The sequence below is a fragment of the Miscanthus floridulus genome, chromosome 1 (genome assembly GCF_019320115.1).
Source record: "Miscanthus floridulus cultivar M001 chromosome 1, ASM1932011v1, whole genome shotgun sequence".
Taxonomy (NCBI): domain Eukaryota; kingdom Viridiplantae; phylum Streptophyta; class Magnoliopsida; order Poales; family Poaceae; genus Miscanthus; species Miscanthus floridulus.
Genome location: NC_089580.1, coordinates 144,653,613 through 144,673,858, shown reverse-complemented (window position 1 = coordinate 144,673,858; position 20,246 = coordinate 144,653,613). Strand labels below are relative to the sequence as shown.

The 20,246-nt window shown below is 46.2% G+C and overlaps 2 protein-coding genes across 5 annotated transcripts; both read right to left on the bottom strand.

Annotated features, from left to right (window-relative positions):
* Nucleotides 1–2,113: 2,113 nt before the first annotated feature.
* On the bottom strand, nt 2,114–8,643 carry LOC136543000 (vacuolar protein-sorting-associated protein 37 homolog 1-like). Of its 4 annotated transcripts, none has more exons than XM_066535597.1 (9): nt 8,469–8,643; nt 7,891–7,929; nt 7,102–7,320; nt 6,421–6,508; nt 4,737–4,776; nt 4,550–4,596; nt 4,205–4,325; nt 3,867–3,960; nt 2,114–2,577 (listed from the first exon to the last, which is right to left on the bottom strand). In XM_066535597.1, coding segments are annotated over exons 2-9 (636 nt in total). In that variant the 5' UTR covers nt 7,917–7,929; nt 8,469–8,643; the 3' UTR covers nt 2,114–2,576. The 4 variants fall into 4 exon arrangements, with proteins under 4 accessions (XP_066391694.1, XP_066391700.1, XP_066391691.1 ...); XM_066535603.1 differs by having other exon boundaries at nt 2,114–2,593; nt 3,891–3,960; XM_066535594.1 differs by having other exon boundaries at nt 2,503–3,960; nt 7,102–7,317.
* A 4,130-nt stretch (nt 8,644–12,773) lies between these two features.
* Nucleotides 12,774–15,484, bottom strand: LOC136496816 (alanine--glyoxylate aminotransferase 2 homolog 3, mitochondrial-like). The gene is made up of 9 exons (XM_066492572.1): nt 15,135–15,484; nt 14,793–15,023; nt 14,508–14,678; nt 14,242–14,385; nt 13,962–14,141; nt 13,627–13,852; nt 13,394–13,507; nt 13,157–13,243; nt 12,774–13,075 (listed from the first exon to the last, which is right to left on the bottom strand). The coding sequence occupies exons 1-9, from the start codon at nt 15,339–15,341 to the stop codon at nt 13,032–13,034; spliced, it is 1,404 nt and encodes a 467-aa protein (XP_066348669.1). The 5' UTR covers nt 15,342–15,484; the 3' UTR covers nt 12,774–13,031.
* Nucleotides 15,485–20,246: the final 4,762 nt, after the last annotated feature.

Below are 20,246 nucleotides of genomic sequence, written 5' to 3'. Positions count from 1 at the left end.
GGCCAGAGGAGGCATAGTTTATCTACGCGTAAAAAAAATCCCCTCGTCTGTTCCACGCTAAAGCACAGGTCTAAGGCCAGTCTAGTCTCACGGGAGCTGCGGTGCCGCTGTGTATAGGTGGGGCAGAGGTTCGGTGGTTTTCTCGGCCTGTGTGAGAATGTTTTCTTCTTAAGCACAATGCCCGAGGGCTGTCTTACCCCCCGCGGGTCGAGTTTTTTTTTAAGAAACACCATATATTCATATAATAAAATATTAGGGATGTAGATGTGTCTGGGACGGATTCTACATTCATAAAGTTAGTTAAGGAATGGTCGGACTAAAAAGATGGGTGGAGAGAAATTTTGTCTCATTAATATTATTTAATATTAGATATAGATATAGATAAAATTGCTTTTTTTGTTTTGTGTTACGCAGTCCCAATAGAAGACGTTTCATAAAAAAAAGACTACGAAGTAAAAAAAAAGACTACTTCGTTTCCGAAGGAGTCAAACCTTTTAATATTTATAATATATGATAAGTATCATTAGATTAAGTATAGAATAATTTTAATAATAAATAATAAATTTATTTAAAAATATAAATGTTGATACTATTTATTATATTTCTGAGTCAAACTTAAGTCTCAAAAAAGAGATGTGACACGTTGAGTAAGCCCATGTGGTTGTCCGAGCCGCACCAGGATGCTCCACCACACTTGCTTGGCGAAAAGAGCAGGAGACGACGATATGGTCGATGGACTCCGCCACCTGATTGCAGAGGAATCAGAACTCGTTTGCCTGCTGGCCATGTCTTCGTCCGCGGTCTACCGTCCGGTGTCGTCGTCGAAGTGCAAGCCATACGAATAGCTTTATGCGCAACGGTGCCTAGGTCCTCCAGATAAGGCTGCATCCTGGAATTGGGTGTGAAGAGCGAGGTGGGGGGCTGCGTAGGCCGATCTCACCGTGAATTGCCCATCCGAAGTCCACCTCCAAACGAGCTTGTCTTCCGCGTCGTTGAGGTGAATGTCTCTGAATGTGTTCCATACCCTTAGGTACTCAACAATGGCCTTGACGGAGAGACTCCTGGTGATCTGGCGAATCCAGTTGCCATTTGGAAGCGCGTCGGCTATACCGATTGCCCTGTGATGAAGCGCCGGGAGACGAGCGCATAAAGCGCGGGAGCCAGTGAATTGACTGATTCTCCTTGTATCCATCGCCATGTCCAGGACTACGTGCTCCTGCCGTTCCCGTGTATCGTGTACATGGACTGTCAGGTACTGCCTGCCAGGTGGGCCATGCCAGGCTGTCACCAGTGGAGGGAACCAGCTATATAAGGACAGATGAGGACAAGCCAAGGGGAATCAACCAACAACTCTGTAGAAAGATACAACCTAATCACGCTATCGGTCGACAGCCTGTCCGGCGGACCTGGTTTGCCCCTTTCTGAGTTTTCCGGCGCCGCCGCAACGAGCGTCGCTGACATGGACGCAGTGAAGAACGCAGACGCTGGTGAAGACTTATCAGCCGTGCTACAGTATTTTCTCTCTCATAACAAAATAGCCGCAGCCTGACTTATGAGCTAAAAAAAAATCATCAGCCGAACAGCTTATTAAGCGGTAGCTCAGATCACGCCCTGTCCCGAGTCCCTGTGGCGCCTTTTTTTTTCTGAGGGAGAGTCCCTGTGGCGCCTTTGTTGGTGCCTTTCTCATGCTTCGTGTGCAACTGCGTTTAAAAAAAAATGGGTTAGGTTACCCTCGTTGTGCCCACGCATTAACACAATTTCGTTTTTCGGTAACACGATATTTTTAGGCTTATCTCAAATTCTCATACTATGTTGGAAGAGTTATGTATGGCTATTTTTTGCTGATTAAGATAAGATTTAGCCTGAAGGAATTCAGCTGCGCAGCCGCGGCACAAGTCCTCTCAGTTCGGCAACCTAGAATCCGAAGTAGCACGCCTCTTGCCGTACGAAACTGTTCCGAACGAGCTCCGCGATCGAGACGCATATCGTGTTTCAGAATCAGATCAGCAGGAGCTTATGCGTGCTGCCTGCACTGAGACCTGCTGATTGTATCCTCGTCGTGTGCGCAAACATGGTCAGATTCGCGTCTGGATACACCTTGCCAAATCAAACAGAGCACTGACCACATCTTCATCTTGAGCAAAGAGCAAAGGAACTTACTCTTGTCTCAATAATATGTACCCTCTTTGTATTCGCACGCGATCTGCTATTAACACACTGCGTGTAACAGCCTCACAGGAACGATCGCTACAGTAGCGTCTGATGGAGTTACACTGAACGGACGTGTATCCACGAACCATCAATTTGAGTTCTCCACTTGGTCACTCGGCAGGTAAACACCAGGACTGAGTAGGTAAGACGTTTTGCATGACATAAGTATACATGCAATTTGAGTTCTCCACTAAGCTGCACCCATAAAACAGGGCCAAGCAGAGTGTAGAACAAGAACAGGCGAGCAGGAATACAACAAAGTTGACAGTTGACATGATGCCAGGCCGGATATCAGCGGAGTGATGTCTGGCCGGCGAGATGCAGCAACGCCTGCTTGTGGTAAGCCGTGCGGAGCTTCTTGTACTTCTGCACAAAGGTTGGAGGGTTATTTGGATTCATACCATTACAATTTTTGAAATTTGAAGAAGTATCATTACTATTCACCTATTCCGAATGTCACCATTACAATTCTTCCCCGGTTTGAAATATGTCATGGTATATGTTCAGAGAGGTCTTAGACCCACCTGCAGGCGTATACGTGCCATCGTATTCTGGCATGGACAAAATTATCCCTCCACTGTACTCTCTTTATATGTCACTGACATATGGACCCCACCAGTCATCATCTACCTCCTCCCTTCCCCATCTGCTTCACCTCTCCATGGCCATGGCGTCAATCGTGTCTGCCTCCTGGCAGGCGCCGGGGGACACGACGGCGGCCGCACTCGAGGGCACTGCCTCGGCGGGGGCGGTGGCGTCCACCGCGCCGCCCCACCCCGCTCGCGGCCTCGCCTGGATGCGCCTTGCTGCGCCACCACAACCCGTGTCTGGTCGCCCTACTCCAGGCCTCGCCGGCGTTCGGCCACGTCACGCCGCTCCGCCTTGCTTGCAGCCTCACCCGAACACACACCCCATGCCTCCTTGGCCATCTCCACCAGCACCTCCCGCGCTAGCGACAATGGCGGGGCGGAGCTCCCGCGTGGCCACGGCGAGGCGGACCTCCAGGAGCACGTGCTCGCCATCGCGCGCTCCTCTTGAACTCATGGATATTCGGACCACGAATCTTCTGCATCACATACGGTGGCAGGTCTCCGCGCGGACGTGCTTGACAGCCAACTCCAAGCCGGTCAAGCATCCACCATGGCCGCGCGGGAGCTCCGGCGAGTGGCGAGTCGCATCGGCATTGGTTCTCTTCCTCCGATCTTCTCTGACCTTTGAGCCTCTGACTCCGCACCCACAGCGCCACTGCCTCTGGCTACCTCCCAATCTGGGAGCCGAGCTCGCCTCCACCGAGGTGACGCATGGATCCTGCCTCGCCGGTGGCCGCCGAGCTCTGGCCAAGTGTGTGAGGGAGGGGCGCGGCCAGCGCCATGGAGTTGGGGAAGAAGCTGCAAATCTGCCTTGGAGAAGATGGAGAAGGAAGGAGGAAGATAACTAGTGGGGTCCACACGTCAATGACATGGAGAGAGTAAGATGGAAGTGTAGTTTTGTCCATACAAAAATACGATGACATCGTGTATGCCTATAGTTGGGCCCAAGGCCTCTTCAGACGTATACCGTGGCATATTTCAAACGATGGAAGAATTGCAATGGTAAGGTTTAGAATAGGTGAATAGTAATGGTATTTCTCTAAACTTCAAAAATTGTAATGATACCAATAAAAAAAACCCAAGGTTGGAAGGTCGATGTCCTTCTCCAGGAGCTTCTGGTGCAGCTCCTCAGACTCCTCGTCCAGCTTTCCCATTGATGCTGAGGAAACAACAATGTGATTAGTCACAAATTCAAACACTAGTCACATATTACTTTTTTGTTGTTGTTTTGAACTGGTAACTAAAAAGTTCAGAAGGTTATATAGCGTGCACATACAGATATGCCTGAACACTGACGTGCAATGTACACTGTACCGATTATGGATCAGGAAATAACCAAACTCAGATACAAGTATGCTACTGGTAAGAAAGGAGCTGAAGATGTTATTGTTCAGAGTACTTACTTTGGAGCTTGTCGAGCAGTGCGGCAGGGGAATAGGACCTCATAATATCATCCTTTTGCCTCTCCAAATCAGTGAGCCGGTCTTGAGCAGCAGCCAGTTCTGTGGTTCTAATTATTGTGCACTGCAAAAAATTATAAATGCAAGTGAAATGACAGCAAAGAAATGAAGCGCTGGAAACATAAGAACAAAATCAGTAGAAAGCTTCACAGTAACAGTATTACAAGGTTGTCGTTTCATGGTATTAACAAATTTTATAAACTATGCTGATCCTTTGATTTATTAATGAATAGCCCAACAGCAATGTTTTCAATCTTTCTTCATGACATATAGGTGACAGTGCTGCACCTGATTCCTAAGCTCCAAACTCCGCTGCTCCTTTTCTAAATTTTCCCCTGTAGTTTACAACACTAAAGAGAGTAAGAATATATCTTATTTGAAGTTCTGTAAATCAAAGGGTACTTTTGAAAGCACCATTATTTCTTTGAAACCAATTCAAACACCACTATTTAAACAAACAGAATGTATAACTCACTTGCAAGTTGCAATGTCTCCTTTCTAAGCTCATCACGCACCTGAACATAAAGAGGGCCCAGTCAGCAAATACACAAGACTTCAGTAATTTCCTATATGGGTATGCCAGAGATGAGGCATTGAGAAAAAGAAAAACACTAAACTAGATAAGCAGCAGTCACGTCACACAATAAATACTTGCAAAACAACCACCAACGCATGGATGAGGCACCAGAGGAAAGATGAAACATGTGTTAAAAAGTTAAAACTTAGCCCACAAGAGGATTGACAATATGTAAGCTTTCAAGGATTTTGTACACTAGAAGATAGACTGTAAAGAAGAAATAATGAACAAAAATAGTAGCATTGGAACTCTCACATCATTAATAAATCAAGAAGGTTTCAAAACTGTTTCCATAACCAGTGTGGCGAGGATATTCAATATAGACGAGGAGACACTCTTAGGAACCACCAAACCAAAGAAAGCTAATTTCAAAGTTCAGAATCCATAGGAACATGAATAACAATATTAGGTGGGGAGACACTCTTAGGAGCCATTTAGATTGTAGGAATTTCAAAAAAAAAAAATCCAAAATCCAGAGGAATGCAATTCCTATGTTTTGCTGACGTCAGGTGCCGTTTGGGTTGGAGCAATGAATCTCACCGTTCCTCTGGAAAAGCACGCTCCCCTTTGCAAAACACAGAAGCAAAAACATCCGCTCCGACCCAAAAGTTTTCGTGGATGGCCAAGGTGCGTGTGAAAGAGAAAACAGAGGTAAAGGAAGCCCGAAGAAGCAATTCTGTCATGGCCACCAGGATTGAAGCAAGATTTGCACCGCTGCAATGACACCGCACAGCCTATCTCAACCTCTCCTCTCTTTCCAGCTTCCACACGGATCAAGCGCCTACGCAAGTGCAAAATGTACCTTCTCGAATGGAATGACATTGAGGACCTGCCCTTGCCAGTTGGGAGAAGTCAGTGGTGGATGCGTGTGGGATGAGAGAGGTGCTGGCCAGTGAAGGAGAGAGACCAGATGAGGTTTGGGGAAGAGATAAGATCGAGCTTGGGAAGGAATGAGCAGCAGAAAGTAGATGGATGAAGTACTCAATCTTCACTGCTGTGGGGTAGCAATTTGAATGGTTCATATATTAGTGGCTAGGAAAAAAACTCTCATGCCTATAGAGATGAGTTAATCCATCCGTTGATGACTATAAATAAATAAATAAAGGTTGTGCACATCCAGTTCAGGCAAATTGGATTCCTATTTGGCGTACCCAGTGCAGAGAGCTCCCGCTCTGTGCGGGTCTGGGGAAGGGTGTTAGTGGCAAGCCTTACCCTCGCCTGTGCAATGCGAGGAGACCGCGACTCGAACCCGGGACCTTCCGGTCACAGGCGGTAAGACTCTACCGCTTGCACCAGGCCCGCCCTTCTAAATTGGATTCCTATTTATTTCCAATTTTTCCTATGCTCCTATTCCTGAATTCCAAACACCAACTCATAAAAAATTCAAGTGTTTCAATCCTCTGTTTTGCCACTACACTTCTTTCCTATTCCTATAGTCTTTCCTTTCCTGTGTTTTTCATTCCTTCGTTCCAAACAGGCCATAAAAATGTGGGTTATGATGCAGAAAGGATTTCAGCATCCTCTGGTGAACTCAGCATCACAAATCACAAATATAAAAAAGTGGTCGTGCAACAGAGCTTACATTGTTCTGGGTTTTCACTTGATCAAGTGAGTTAAAGAATGCATTATATGCCTCTTTGTCTTTCAATATCCTTTGTAACTCCTCAATACTGCACAGAAAATTTTGATTAAAAAGTAGCATGATATAACAAGGTTGTCAACTCCAGCCAAATGATGCATCATCAGGAAAATTAATATTGTGCAAATACATATGTTGTCAACATATAGAATCCACAAACACAGCACAAAGAATCAGCAATGCATAAACGGTTGATCCAAAATTATACAGCACTTATCAACTAGTTCTCCAACCTACACCAAATGCCATGTTCTAAACAACCAGTTCATCTCTACTTTTATTACCCTTACAATCACCCTAGAACCTGCCTGCTTCTGGTCGTTCAGGCTTACCTTAACATATGTACAACACAGATATGATATGCCAATCCATAACACAATGGTATATGCTAAAGGACCATGCCCTAGTATAGTGTTAAGGTATCAAAATTAGAGCAATAGTATGTTATAGATCTGGACACAGTTTTGTTAAATGTCCCAGTTTGGGGATAACCCTAAAAGCATGTGATTCATAGTAAAGGATGACAAAGTATTTCAATGCAACATAATAAATATGAGACAGGAGACAATCCTGTATGCAAGAAAGCCAGAGATAAATCATTAAAGGAAATAAGACTGTGCTAACCTCTTATCCTTCAAACGGGCAATTATCCCTGCAGCCTCAGCAGGAGATGGTTGCCCACGGGATGAAGACTGTGGATTATCTGAAGCTCTTTGGTGTGGACTAGCACTAGAAGTGGTAGGGGTGGATGGACGTGAAGACGAACCTACAACCGAGGGAGGGTACCAAGACTGCGTAGGGATGTCCTGGAAATTTGGATCTGTTTGCTGCTGCTGAGAGCTGCTATGAGCGCATTCAGCAGAGCCAATGACAGTAAGCAAGAGAAGCAAATTTTTCAGAACTTGTAAGGCATAATTTCTTATATAGCATCCTTAAACATTCAGTATAACTGTTAAGATGCATCCACAGGAAATGGCACATATAGCAATCAGGTAAAATTCTCTTTGGTTAACTAAAGAACTTTTGGACTGCAGGGTTGTACAGGGAGAAAAAAACTAAAACTAGGCACCATAGTGTTGTGATTGCACAACTTGTTTGAACTAGCAGATTCCAAAGAAAATATGTACTCCAATAAAATTTACTACGGAAATATATTTCATAATTAATCTAATTATACTTATTTTGTATCATGAATGTTAGTACCTTTTTATATAACTTTAGTCAAAGTTCAAATTAGTTGACTTCTTGAAAAGCGAGAATTGCATCCTTTTGTGGAAGGAGGGAGTACCAACTGCACATAGGAAATTAGGAATATGTAAAACCTAACTAATTAGACAGATGAATGAGATGTCAAGACTCATAAAACATAGATAATGGCAACAACATATACTCATGTCAATAAGATCAACATACCCGAAGAGAGGAAATCTCCAGCTCATCGTATAGAGAGATCTGCATTGAAAGAAAGAAGGTTACAGATGTCAATTCATAAACACATTTGGTGATGTAATATGAGATGTTTGAAACCTTCTTATTTGTGAAGATCAAATTGACATCCAAGTATTTTGATGCAAATAGCATAACACAAGTGCCCCGAAGATAACACTAGTCAATTGCATGATCATAAAACAATCATTTCATTAAGTTGCCTATATGTGCGTGAGGCAGCAGTAAGTTGCTACTATCATGCATTCTATAGAGTTAAAATGGGCCGGTAACTATGCAGACAAATCGTCAGAAGCGGGCACGATCCTCAGTACACAATTTTCAGTAGGGGCAGGGGCGGACTTAAGGAAGGGGCACCGGATTCAGTTGAACACAGGGACGGACCCAGATGGATCACCAGATAAAATTTTGGGAAAAATCGAAATTAGCAAGTACAATACATATATACAGTTGTCATTTGATCAGATCCGAATATAGATAACTTAAGGTAGGGTTTGGGTGCTCGGTTTCGCACAGCAGGAAGGGAAGAGAAGGAGTGGGCGTACCTGCTCGTCGCCGGCAAAGGTGCCGATGGAGACCTGGTTAGGACAACGGCGGCGGTTGCCCAGTCATCGCCGTGCGTCAGAGAGAGAGAGCACACGCGGGGGAGAAGGTTTTTGGTTTCCTCCACGCGTTCCTTTCTGTCTGTGCTTCTCCTCTCCGTGGGCTGATGCTGATCGGCGGCCATTCGGCCAGGGCCATGTTTAGTTCACTCCAAAATGCAAACTTTGGCACTATGCAAAAAGAAAATTCATCGTCACATCAAACTTGTGATACATGTATAGTTGACGAAATCAAAAACTAATTACACAGTTTGGTTGTACTTTGCGAGACGAACGTTTTGAGCCTAATTAATCACCGATTGAACAATTATTACCAAATACAAACAAACTTTGGAGGACACGGATTCAGGGCTACTAAACGAGGCCCAGCATGCACGCAAAGATTTGGAGGACACGGATTCAAGTCACGCCGTGACTTTACCCTGCCATCCACTGTCCGATCAAGATCCAAGGTGCCAGACTGATTCGGGACCTGAGACTTGCTTTTTATCACACGAAGCAGCGGACAAGTAGGGATGGTAGCAGGTCGGCCGACATGCGGGTAACGGGGTGTTTTGTTACTGCTCAGCTCCAGATTTTTTTTTAAGCTCCGCTACAGCTTGTTGTCAAACACCCTCGGCTCTAAGAATTCCGCTCAAAAAAAAAGTAGAGCTAGAGGCTAACTCTATATTTTTTCTAGAACACCTCTAGAGGTACTTTAGTTTTTGGAGTTGTACCCCACATGAAGTTGTGAGGTAATTACCCACCTCATCACTCATTAATCATGGATTACTTTCTCCTAATCGCTTCCCCTACCCGTACGCCCGTGAAAACACCGCGACCGCGACCCTTCCCCTCGCACCGCTGCTCTCCTCTTCCCCTGTCGCCGTGACAAGGAGACGTTGCATCTGACGATGCTGACGAGTTGGCGCTGCACGTACGGTACCCACAAGAGAGCACTAGGTTGTCGGTGAGCTGTTGTGGCGGCTGCCGCTCATCTATCACCGTGCGTACGTCGTCGTCCTCCGCACGCGTGCGGCCGTCGTGGCGGCGGCGGTGTTCAGATGCTGGGCTCGGACGTGGTCACCGTCCAATACGACGGCCTGTCTGTCATCCTACTTCTCGCCCGCTATTAGGACGTGTGTGCGTATACAATCGAACTCCATGTCCGGGGCCGATCGAGCTGACGCGCGCACAGACCCGCCGTTCACGGCCAACACGGCGTCGTCCCGCGCGCGCCGCCCCGAGGCAGCGCCTCTCTCGACGGCGTCCGAGACACAGCAGTGCTAGTGGTTGCGGCCTTGCCGACTTCGTGCCGAGACGGCGGCGGGTCGTCAGCTCAAGACCAGGCGTTCGTTGGTGTCCAGGCCCCACTGCATCGCCATCTACGTGGAGGTGGAGCCCTCGCAGGCCATGCTTCCCATGCCTTCATGGCCATGCAGAAGCTACTCCTATTTGTGTGTTGCTATGTCGCCAGACGTGAGGCCATGGGACAATTATGGCCTTTGTTTAATAGCCTGTTTGCTTATTGGTTTCAGTCAGGGTTTATCAGCTAGCTAATAGTGTTTTCTCTCACAACAAACCAGCACCAGTCGGGCTTATCAGCCCAGAAACCAACCAGCGAACATGCCGTAATTTTCTATCATTTACAATTTATGGAGCAATTATTTGTATTCAAATTATGGTCTCTGTTAATTTTCTATCATTTGTTTTCTATTTTTCTCGAAAAATATCAAGTGCAATTTCAATCAGGGACATAATGGACCATTTGTATGGAAACAATCCATTCCTAGAGCTGAAGCTAGGTTGTATGCCAAACAGTACCACATGCTCCACAAAACTCCACCGTGGAGTTGCTCCATAGTGGAGTTCGTGGAGCGGAGTTGCAAAAACGAGAGCAGAGCAGTCCCAAACACCCCCTAAGTATATTACTCGTCCGCGAATATAACGTGACTCTTAGCTTTTGACAGCATGGCTAGCCCCGTATGTCCGTACGCTCGCGTTGCCTGCTCCGCCTCCTGCACAAGCTGCTGCGCCTACTCGTGTCTGCTGCGTCAGCCAGCTCGCCCCACGCGCTGCTGCTGCGCCTACCCGACATCCGTGACTCCGCACGCTCGTCTGCCGAGCTCTTACTGCCACAACAAGATGGAGGGAAGAGAAGGGAGGGAGAGGAGAGGAGAGGAGAAGGCGAGGCGCCACACGAGGAATGCACGAGGTAGGAGGCGAAGCCTAGAGGCATGTTGTTGTCTGCCAGCCACCGGCGCCATTGCAGTATGTGCAACACCCGATCTACTTTTAAAACATCCAGATGAAATATTTGCAACACACGTCTAAAAACAGATGAAACACTTGAAACATGCGATTTACAATATGTGCAACACCAAGATCTATTTTTGAAACATACAGATGAAAAATTAGCAACATACGTCCGAAACACCTGAAATACTTGGAATATAGGTGTGCAACATGCATATACATATATGCAACACTCAGATCTACTTTTGCAACATCCAGATGAAACACTTGAAACATACATCTGAAATACCTGAGACACTTGAAAACATATGCTTGCAACATGTGTATATTGTCATTGCAACATATGCAACATCTTAGATATACTTTTGCAACATCCACATCAAACACTTAAAACATAAGTCTAGAACGCGTGAAACATGGCGTCGTTGACAGCCACGACCTACCTGATGGCGAACTGTGGTAGCCAGCAAGCTCGGGTCAAGGGACGTCAACCCATCGTACACCTCCACTGCAGGATGTCGGCCCGTCGCTCCTCTGGTGATTCTCCTACGCATGCTCGCTGTCTAGGCTCACGCCCGTCGGTGCGGCTTCTCCGCTAGCGCCGTTGCTACTCGGCCGCAGTCGTCCATCACCATCCGCTCGTAGGAGATGGGGCGTGGCGTGGCCGGCTATGGGGGTGCAGTGCGGTGGGGGAAGGACACGGCGTGGCGGGGGACGGGCACATGGTGGGTGAAGGGGCCACGGTAGGGGCGGAGTGGGGCGGGCGTATGGGCGGTGACGCCGCAACATCGTTGCGAGTGCGAGTGAGGAATTTTTCAGAGATGGAAGAGACTTAGAGATGCTATTGGGCTTGTCCGCTGCATAGGCCCAGGAAGGCACGCATCCGGACTAGACAGACAACCGTGTGCAAGCATTTGTGAACTTTTAAGCAAATTCACGGGTAAAATTTCGTTGACCAAATAATAAGATCATAGCGATATAAAATAATAAATTTATAGTTAAACGGCATGCAAATATGTTAATCTTACTTACATAGAATTCACTAGGACAATATACAGTAGCTTACATCATAGAATGATAATTCGATCATTTATGCTCATACAAATAACACAAAACAACTTATACAAGAACTAAAGTAATAAGTTAATAGCTCACACAATCACTTTATTCGGCCATCCAATAGCTCGACATGCTATGCATATGCTACAAATTCCATGTTAAATAAGCCGGTCAAGATATGTATATGGCATATGTGACATATATTGTCAAATTGCAAGTACTTGCGGGTAAAATTTGATACCTACACTCTATCCGTATCTTTGCGGTTACTCCATCCTCGTACCCGTGAATAATGTCATGTTCGCTTAGCTAATAAGCCATGACTGAAAGTACTGTTGGTTAATTTGTTGAGAGAAAAATACTATTTATTAACTGAAAATGTACGACTTATAAGTCAAGCGAATATGACGTAAGTTTTTATGTCTGTTCACAGTTCCACACCAATCGGGTACGAAACATGCGGGTATCAAGGTTAAGATTGCCATCCTACGGACATATCCACGGGACAAGGCCGCCACCCACCGGCATGCAGCGCGGCCTGTTTGGTTCCGTCCTGGGTGAATCTGGCTGGCCCAAGCAGCGCTCCCAGGCGTCCGATTTCGATCACCTGGGCCAGGATCGCATGTCTGGCAGGCTGCAAACCAAACAGACCCCGCGTGCGCGTCTATCAGCTCCGGCAACGCCGGCGCGTCCCAGCACAGACCCCGCCTGACCTCCATCCCGGGCGATCAAGGACAGGCCTCTAAAAGCTTTGAAAAGCCACTGCAATGCCAAACCTGTCTCGGTGTACGTGGGCATCAGAGCATGAGAACTTTTCCTAGCATTTGTGTGTCATGACCGAACCTAGTTAACAAATCTTTCACTTATAAGACGTTTTAGCTTTTCTAATTATATTACTCCTACTTTTATCATGTCTTATGATTCGGAACGAAGGGAGCATAGAACATCATCACATGGCAGAAGTAGAATTCATAGTTCAGAGCTTTAAGAGACTGACGGCTGATGCACTTAAATATATAAGGTTAACTGGACCCCACACCCCAGTCATAGCATATCCGGCACGTTACATGGCAAGCATATCAGGTCATCGTCTGCTTAATTGGTTCAATGTTTATCCTGGACTGGAGATCATAGAACTCCGACGCAGCCGAAACTTGTGCGAGGATTCCTTCCATCTATACGCGGTACCGCCCCTCCGTCTGGGGTCACAGCTCAGAGCTTCGACAGGGCAATGTCCATCACTTCAACGAAGAAATCTGCATTATTCGCCCAAGAGATTCAATGCATATATACAGAATTAGTATATTAAACTAGTAACAAGAATGCTACGGACGTACCAGCATCTTCCCTGGTGAAGCATAGAGGGGGAGTGATCCTGAAGACGTTCCCATAAAACCCGCCTTTGCCGACCAAGACTCCCATATCTGCATATCCACAATCATCAGAGGAAAACAACACCGATCACTTGCACAGTTGTGTCATAACTCTGCAGGCAACTCCATCTGATAATTCCGCTCGATTTGAGGTCAAAAGGCTTCCTATAGTCCTATCCGATCCTTCTTGATACACTTTACCTTTCATGTGTTCCATGGCATGACAGATCTCATCTTTCGCCGGTGTCTTGAGCTGCCGATCGGTCACGAGCTCGACGCCGAGCATGAAACCTGTTCCCCTCACGTCGCCGATGACTGCGTGAATGAACGGGAAAACGGGTCATCAGGCGAGGTTGTGGTCAGAAAGAACATCGAATCTGTCGAATTCCTGAACAAATTAAATCCAGTTGGGTCAGAATGTCAGGTGCACGCACTTTCGTGCTTCTCCTGGAGACCACGGAGGCGGTCCTTGAGGTAGGAGCCGACGACGAAGGCGTTCTCCTGGAGCTTCTCCTTCTCGAGCACCATGAGGACGGCGAGCCCGCCCGCGGTGCACAGCGGGTTGCCGCCGAACGTGTTGAAGTAGCAGCGCCGGGTCAGCACCTGCGCGATCTCCGGCGTCGTCACCACGGCGCCCAGCGGGATGCCGTTGCCGATGCCCTGAAGAATTCAGGCGTTCGGAGAACGTACGGGCCGCCGCCACGTTGTCAGGTTCAGAGCGTCGATAAGAAGGGAGAAAATTAGAATGGCGTGCCAGCCGGCCATGTACCTTTGCCATGGTCACTATGTCGGGGACGACGCCGTGGGTCTCGAAACCCCAGAAGTGGCTGCCAACGCGAGCGAAACCCGCCTGGACCTCGTCGGCGATGCAGAGCCCGCCGGCCTTCCGGACCTTCTCGTACGCCAGCGGCAGGTATCCCGGTGACACCTCCACGATTCCACCAACACCCTGTACAGTACAGCACGATTCCACCGCGTCATGACGACGTTGTCCAGTCGGAGCGAGAGGAACAGGACAGCTGCTTTCTGCGTCAGTAGTGTTAGTGTACCTGGATGGCTTCGGATATGAAGCCGGCGACCTGGCCCGTGGTGCCGAACTCGATGATCTCCCGCACGTCCCGCACGTACTTCTCGGCGTCGGAGCCGAAGGCGCCTCTGTAGGGGTCCGGGTTCACGGCGTGGTGCACGCCACTCTACTTGCGCAGTGAATGAACATCACATACATGATCAGAGAAGGATTTCATATGTATTTTTTCATTTCATTCAACGAAGATCACATGTGCATGCATGGCGTCAATTGTTTGGGTGTCTGTACCTGGATGACGTTGAACTTCCAGTTCTTCTGCGCGGTGGCTCCCATGGTGCCGGCCGCGTTCCCGTGGTAGGAGTTGCGAAGGGAGATGATGTCGTGGGAGCCCGTGTACAGCCGCGCCATCAGGATGGCGAGCTCGTTCGCCTCCGTGCCGGAGTTGGTGAAGAAGACGACCTGTGTATATGTATGCAAGACCAATAACAGCATGAAAAAAAAGTGCGTCAGTCATTGGTTGCTGGACGGCTGAAACGAACAGACTCGGCAGAAGACGCGGTCAGCCACGCGTGCCTTGAGATCTCCCGGCAGCTTGGATGCTAGCGCCTCAGCGAAATCGGCGATGGCGTGGTTGAGGTAGAGCACGGTGGAGTGCTGCAGGCGCTTGGCCTGCGCGGTGATCGCGTCCACGACGTCGGGGTGGCAGTGGCCGCAGCACACGGTGGCGATGCCGGCGAACGCGTCCAGGTAGCGCCGGCCGTGCTCGTCGTACAGGTACTGCATCTTCCCCTCCACGATGTTCAGCTGCAACACAACAATTAATGCAAACGATTACCTCCGCATGCAGAGATCAAGGATGGAGGCCGCAGATGCATCTATGTATGTGCGGTCAGTGCATTGGATCGATCAACGTACAGGCTTGGAGTAGAAGTGGAAGAGGGACGGGCTGAGGTACTCGGCGCGCTTGCGGGCGATGTCGGCAGCGCTCGGCCCGTCGTAGGGCAGCGGGACGTGGTCGAACGCCGGCATTCTCGGCGGCACGGCAGTCGCCGTCTCGGCCGGGGCCGCCGCGGCGACACGGGAGAACCTCCTCACCAAACTCCGAGCCCCCAGCTGCATCATCGCCACTCGCGATTGGTTAATTTGTTAATTCCCCTTCTCCTCCTCCCTCAAATTATGCGTCAAATAATCGCGATTTTTTTTTCTTGATGGTGTTGGATGGAGGGGATGGGGAGGAGTGGCCTGTGCGGGAGTAATCAGGAGGACGACGGGAGCGGTTTATATGGGCCTTGCAAAGCAAAGCTGCACTGCACAAAAAGATTTGGTGCGCTAAACTGCCAATTATAACAGTGTACACGTCGACATGTTTCGAAAAGCTTTGCTCTCTCTCAAGCCTCAAATGTCAAATGATCAAATCTCAGACGGAAAATCCGCTACGGATTTTGCAGAAATCAAGGGACGACGGGAATTTCCAAAATCAGAAGGTGCAGTTACTCTATGTAGGCAATTAAGCAATACACAGCTGGTCCCAAGAATCTGGACTCTTTCCTTTTTGAGCTGTAACTGTGCGGCTACCGTCGTGCTCGAGCAGAAAGAGCAGAAGACGGTACTCTCGCGCGCTCTCTCTCTCTCTCTCTCAAAAAAAAAAGGTGCTCCAGTTTTAACCAGCGCGTGCCGAACGATATCCCCGTACCCTGGTTCATTGCACCTGGACAGAGTTACTGTGCACAAACTGAAGCAGGCTAAACTGAAGGTGTTTAGATGTTTGTTTTTCTTCTCTGAATGAACTGTTAAACTGAAGCGCCCTAAAAGAAGGTTATATGTTTGTTTTCCTTAACGAACTATATACACACTGTCATTTTTAACATGTTTCCACTCCCTGTATTTATTGGTCTAATAATCACATACTGTAAAACAGACATTATTATTCCTCTCAATCGCAACTAATTGGGTTATGTTATTCAAGTGCCTTAATTGTCTGCTTGTGGCATGCGGAGTACATGGATATATACGCTGATGATACAGTATTATGTCAAGAAATAAGCAGCTGAAAGGTACGCGATGGTGCGAATCGACGGACACGGCAATGCTTGATGCTTGCTTTAGTTTAATTCTTTAAACAAATAGGAATGCAATCAGATAAATGTGGTCTGACAGCGATTAGGGAACACACTATATCACAATCAAGCAAATGAGATTTGGCTGTGATGAGACGGAACGCAGTTCAATAGGTCACATCACATTCTTGTTTATGCAATGAGATAAGAGCATATCGAAGAGTTTCCAAAATCCACTTCTTTCGGCAAGATTGAAAAAAACTGCTCTCCAACAACTCCCTATCTTAACTCATAATCTTTCCACACTTAGGAAAAATCTACCTAAACCCACGAAAATAAACACGCGTGTATCAATCGACCAATCTGGAGGTTGAAAGACATATGGTTCCTAATGCAAATGTACGAGAAAGAAAGAATAAAAGTGATTAGGGTGATTTGAAAATAGTTTGGGATTCCTAGTGCAAAATTGTCTTTTAAATTTTAGGAGCGAGATTTTGAAAACTGTCGGAGGAAGCCAACAAATATGCTCCTAATTTTTTAGCCACTTAGAAAACTCATTGATTTATCAACTATTTTTTTGGGAACTACTGGAGATAAGCATCTACAAGAGTTTCCTAAATCCCTTACTAATCCTTGGCTTTTAGCAAGATGAGAAAAAAACTCCTCTCCAACAACTCCTAATCCATCCTCCTAATTTTTTAGAACTTAGGAAAAGTCATCCCGTTCCGCGTAAAGTTACGTGCTTACAAATCGCGCGTATCTTCTCTCTTTTGCGCGTGTTTGTCGGCCAATCTAGAGGTGGAAGGGCATGGAAAGAATAAGAGTAGGAAATGGTTCCTGATGCAAATGTACAAGAGAGAAATAATATATAAAAGTGGTTAGGGTAATTTAGAAATAGTATAGAATTCCTGGTGTAAAATTGTCTTCTATATTTTAGGAGTGGATTATTAGAAACTCTTAGGGATGACCTTCTTTATTCCTTCCAATACTTTTTTAGGAGTCGAAAAACTTTATATTTTTAAAAAGAAAATATTAGATACTCTTGGAGATGCTCTAAGGCCCCCTTTGAATTGCGGGATTTTTTCCCATTTACTGTGTTTTTCGTGTGAAAATAAATTGATTCGTACAATTCCTATAAAATTTCTGCGTTCCAAAAGGCCTGATAGTGCTTCCGTGGACAATATTCTGCAATAGATGATGCAAACTTCTGGATTGATATGAGCCGATTTGCTCCGCCAGTCTGTACTTGATTTGGTTTAGGAAAAAAAAAAGTCTTCTAAAATTAAGATGTGCAAAATAATTCTGTTACCAGGATGGTTAACTTTGCATTAAAAAGCTAGAGAGCTAATTTCCCTCCTGAACTTTCAGTTTAGTCTATAAATAATCATGAGCAATCCTCAATCTTCTTACTTATCTTTGTCTTTCTTCATAAAACAAATTTTGCAAGCAACAACAAGTTGAGAGGTTCAAGGATGCTGCATTATTGACTCAGGTGTCAGTAGTGTGTGCATGCTTCCTAGTTGGATCCACAATGGAACTCTTATCTGATGACAGAGCAGGTGGTTAGCGTTATTTGTATACTCTTTGGTTGGGGATAGAGATGTGATCAAGAAAGCAACTACTATAGTGCTTGCTCAGACATCACTAAATTTCTTCTAACTTGGTCAGTTTGCATCGTATGGTAAGTGGCACAACACTTGAAAGTATAGACAATACAGTTGTCAAACGGCATGATAGAAGTTGTGATTAAGCAAAAGCAGTAGCTAACATCATTTAATTTCTCTGACAATTGGATACTGCACAAGTAAGCGGATATTCCAACGGACCTTTCATCCACTTCGATTTTAGCCTTTAGTCTCGATATTTTTTGCGTTCGGGACTAAAGGACTTTTAGTCCAGGTTCGTAATACCAACTGGGACTAAAAGTCATCTTTAGTCCCGGTTGGTGTCACCAACCCGGAGTAAAAGTTCACCAACTTTTAGTCCCGGTTAGTAACACCAACCGGGACTAAAGGGTGACCTTTTAGTCTCGGTTGGTGTCTTCAACCGGGACTAAAGGTCTTTTACCCGGGACTAAAGGTCTTCCACGAGTCTATTCAAAAGGAGAGCGCACATGACTCTGTCACAAGTGGTGTGCAATTGAGTTGGTAATGTACCTACGCGCGAGGAGAGAGGTGTTGGGTTCGAATCTCACGTAGAGCAAGCGAGGCCTCGACGATTTCCTTTATTTTTTTCTTCCGTAGGTGACCTTTAGTCCCGGCTCCCAGACCCGGGACTAAAGGTGTGGACCTTTAGTCCCGGGAATTTAGTCCCGGTTGGGAAAACCGGGACTAAAGGGCCTTCCCAACCGGGACTAAAACCCGTTTCTCTAGTAGTGTTCGGATCACTAAACTAATAGTTAGATGCTAAAATTTGGAAGGGCTGGATCCAAAGTAGGTCCAACTAGTTATTAGTTGCGCTAATTGTTAGCTGGGGGTATGCATCTAACAACGATATCTCGTTATATGGCACAACCCAGTTAACAACGGCTAATAGATTCTCAAAAGATATTTTCCCTCCCACGCCAATCTGTATCCATGTGTCCTTCCTATTAGCAGCAGCTAAAAGAGGAAGCACATTATAGATAAACCCTAACGAGACTTCTATTTGAATCCTATGACATCAAATATTTACTTGACAAGTACTACACTAGTTCTTCATAATTCATACCTTAACTCACCTCCCATGTCAAATCCTCTTTTGAGGATACCTAGGGTCTGCATACTCGTCAACGATGTTTGCCAACTTCATTCCATGTCCTCTTTCTCTTCATGTGATTTGATGTGGGTCACCATGGCCTCACTCATAGTTACTTGATCCATTGAGACTAAGGTTCCTTTCTCGCTATGCACCACCCCTTAGGCATTATCATCAACAATGATAATATGGTTAGCATCAAGTAAGGTTCGAATGTATCAAGCCTGAGCGGGGCTAGAGATGGATATGACAATGTTATATGTTGCCTAGGCACCTGCATCACCCACCTCATTCACTATGGGAGAGGCAAAATTCCCCGAGTGTCGTAGGCTTCCCCGAGTGCCAAAAATTGGGCACTTGGCAAAGCCAATCTTCCCCGAGTGTTGCACTCGGGGAAGAATAGCACTCGGGGAAGAGGGGCTTTGCCGAGTGCCGCAGAGTGCCTAGCACTCGGTAAAGAGCGGCACTCGGCAAAGGCCCTCTTCCCCGAGTGCAACACTCGGGGAAGAGCGGCACTCGGCAAAGAAAAATGTTACTTGACGACCCAGCCCGCCCACGCCGTTAAAACTAAAAAAATTGCTTTGCCGAGTGTCGCACCCTGGCACTCGGCAAAGAGGTTGGCTTCCCCGAGTGCCCTGTCATGGCACTCGGCAAAGGGCCTCTTTGCCGAGTGCCAGGGAAGGCGTTCGGGGAAGAATTTTTTTTTGTTTTTTTGCCCCATTTTTTTGTGAGGCCTTCTCACATTATTTAAAACTCCTTGTTCAAATTTGGGACAATTTTGACTTTTTTTGGTATATTTCGTTAATTTTTTTGTTTCGTTGAATTTTTTTGCATACTTCAAATTTGAACTGCAGGTGCATGAAATAATGGAATTTGGTGATTCAAAAAATGATATTCATGATATTTGGTGTATGTTGAGACATGTAATTTTTATGAACTACTTTACTATCACATTGTCGGATGGACAAATGACCAAAATAAGAATTGTTGGTCTTGATGAGTTGTTCAACTCTTGTATTCATGACTTTTACAGATGAAGTGATTTGGAGTTTCAAATTTTGGTTTGAAGTTGTAATTTTTAAAAGTTGAACTTCTTTCTTTGATCAAAGTTTGCACCATGAAAATATGGCCGAAAACAACTCAACATATTGATAGATCATGATTTTAGAATTTTTTAGGAAAAAAAACGTCTGATTTGGAGATAGTATGTAGGAGAAAAACTTGTTACAAGATT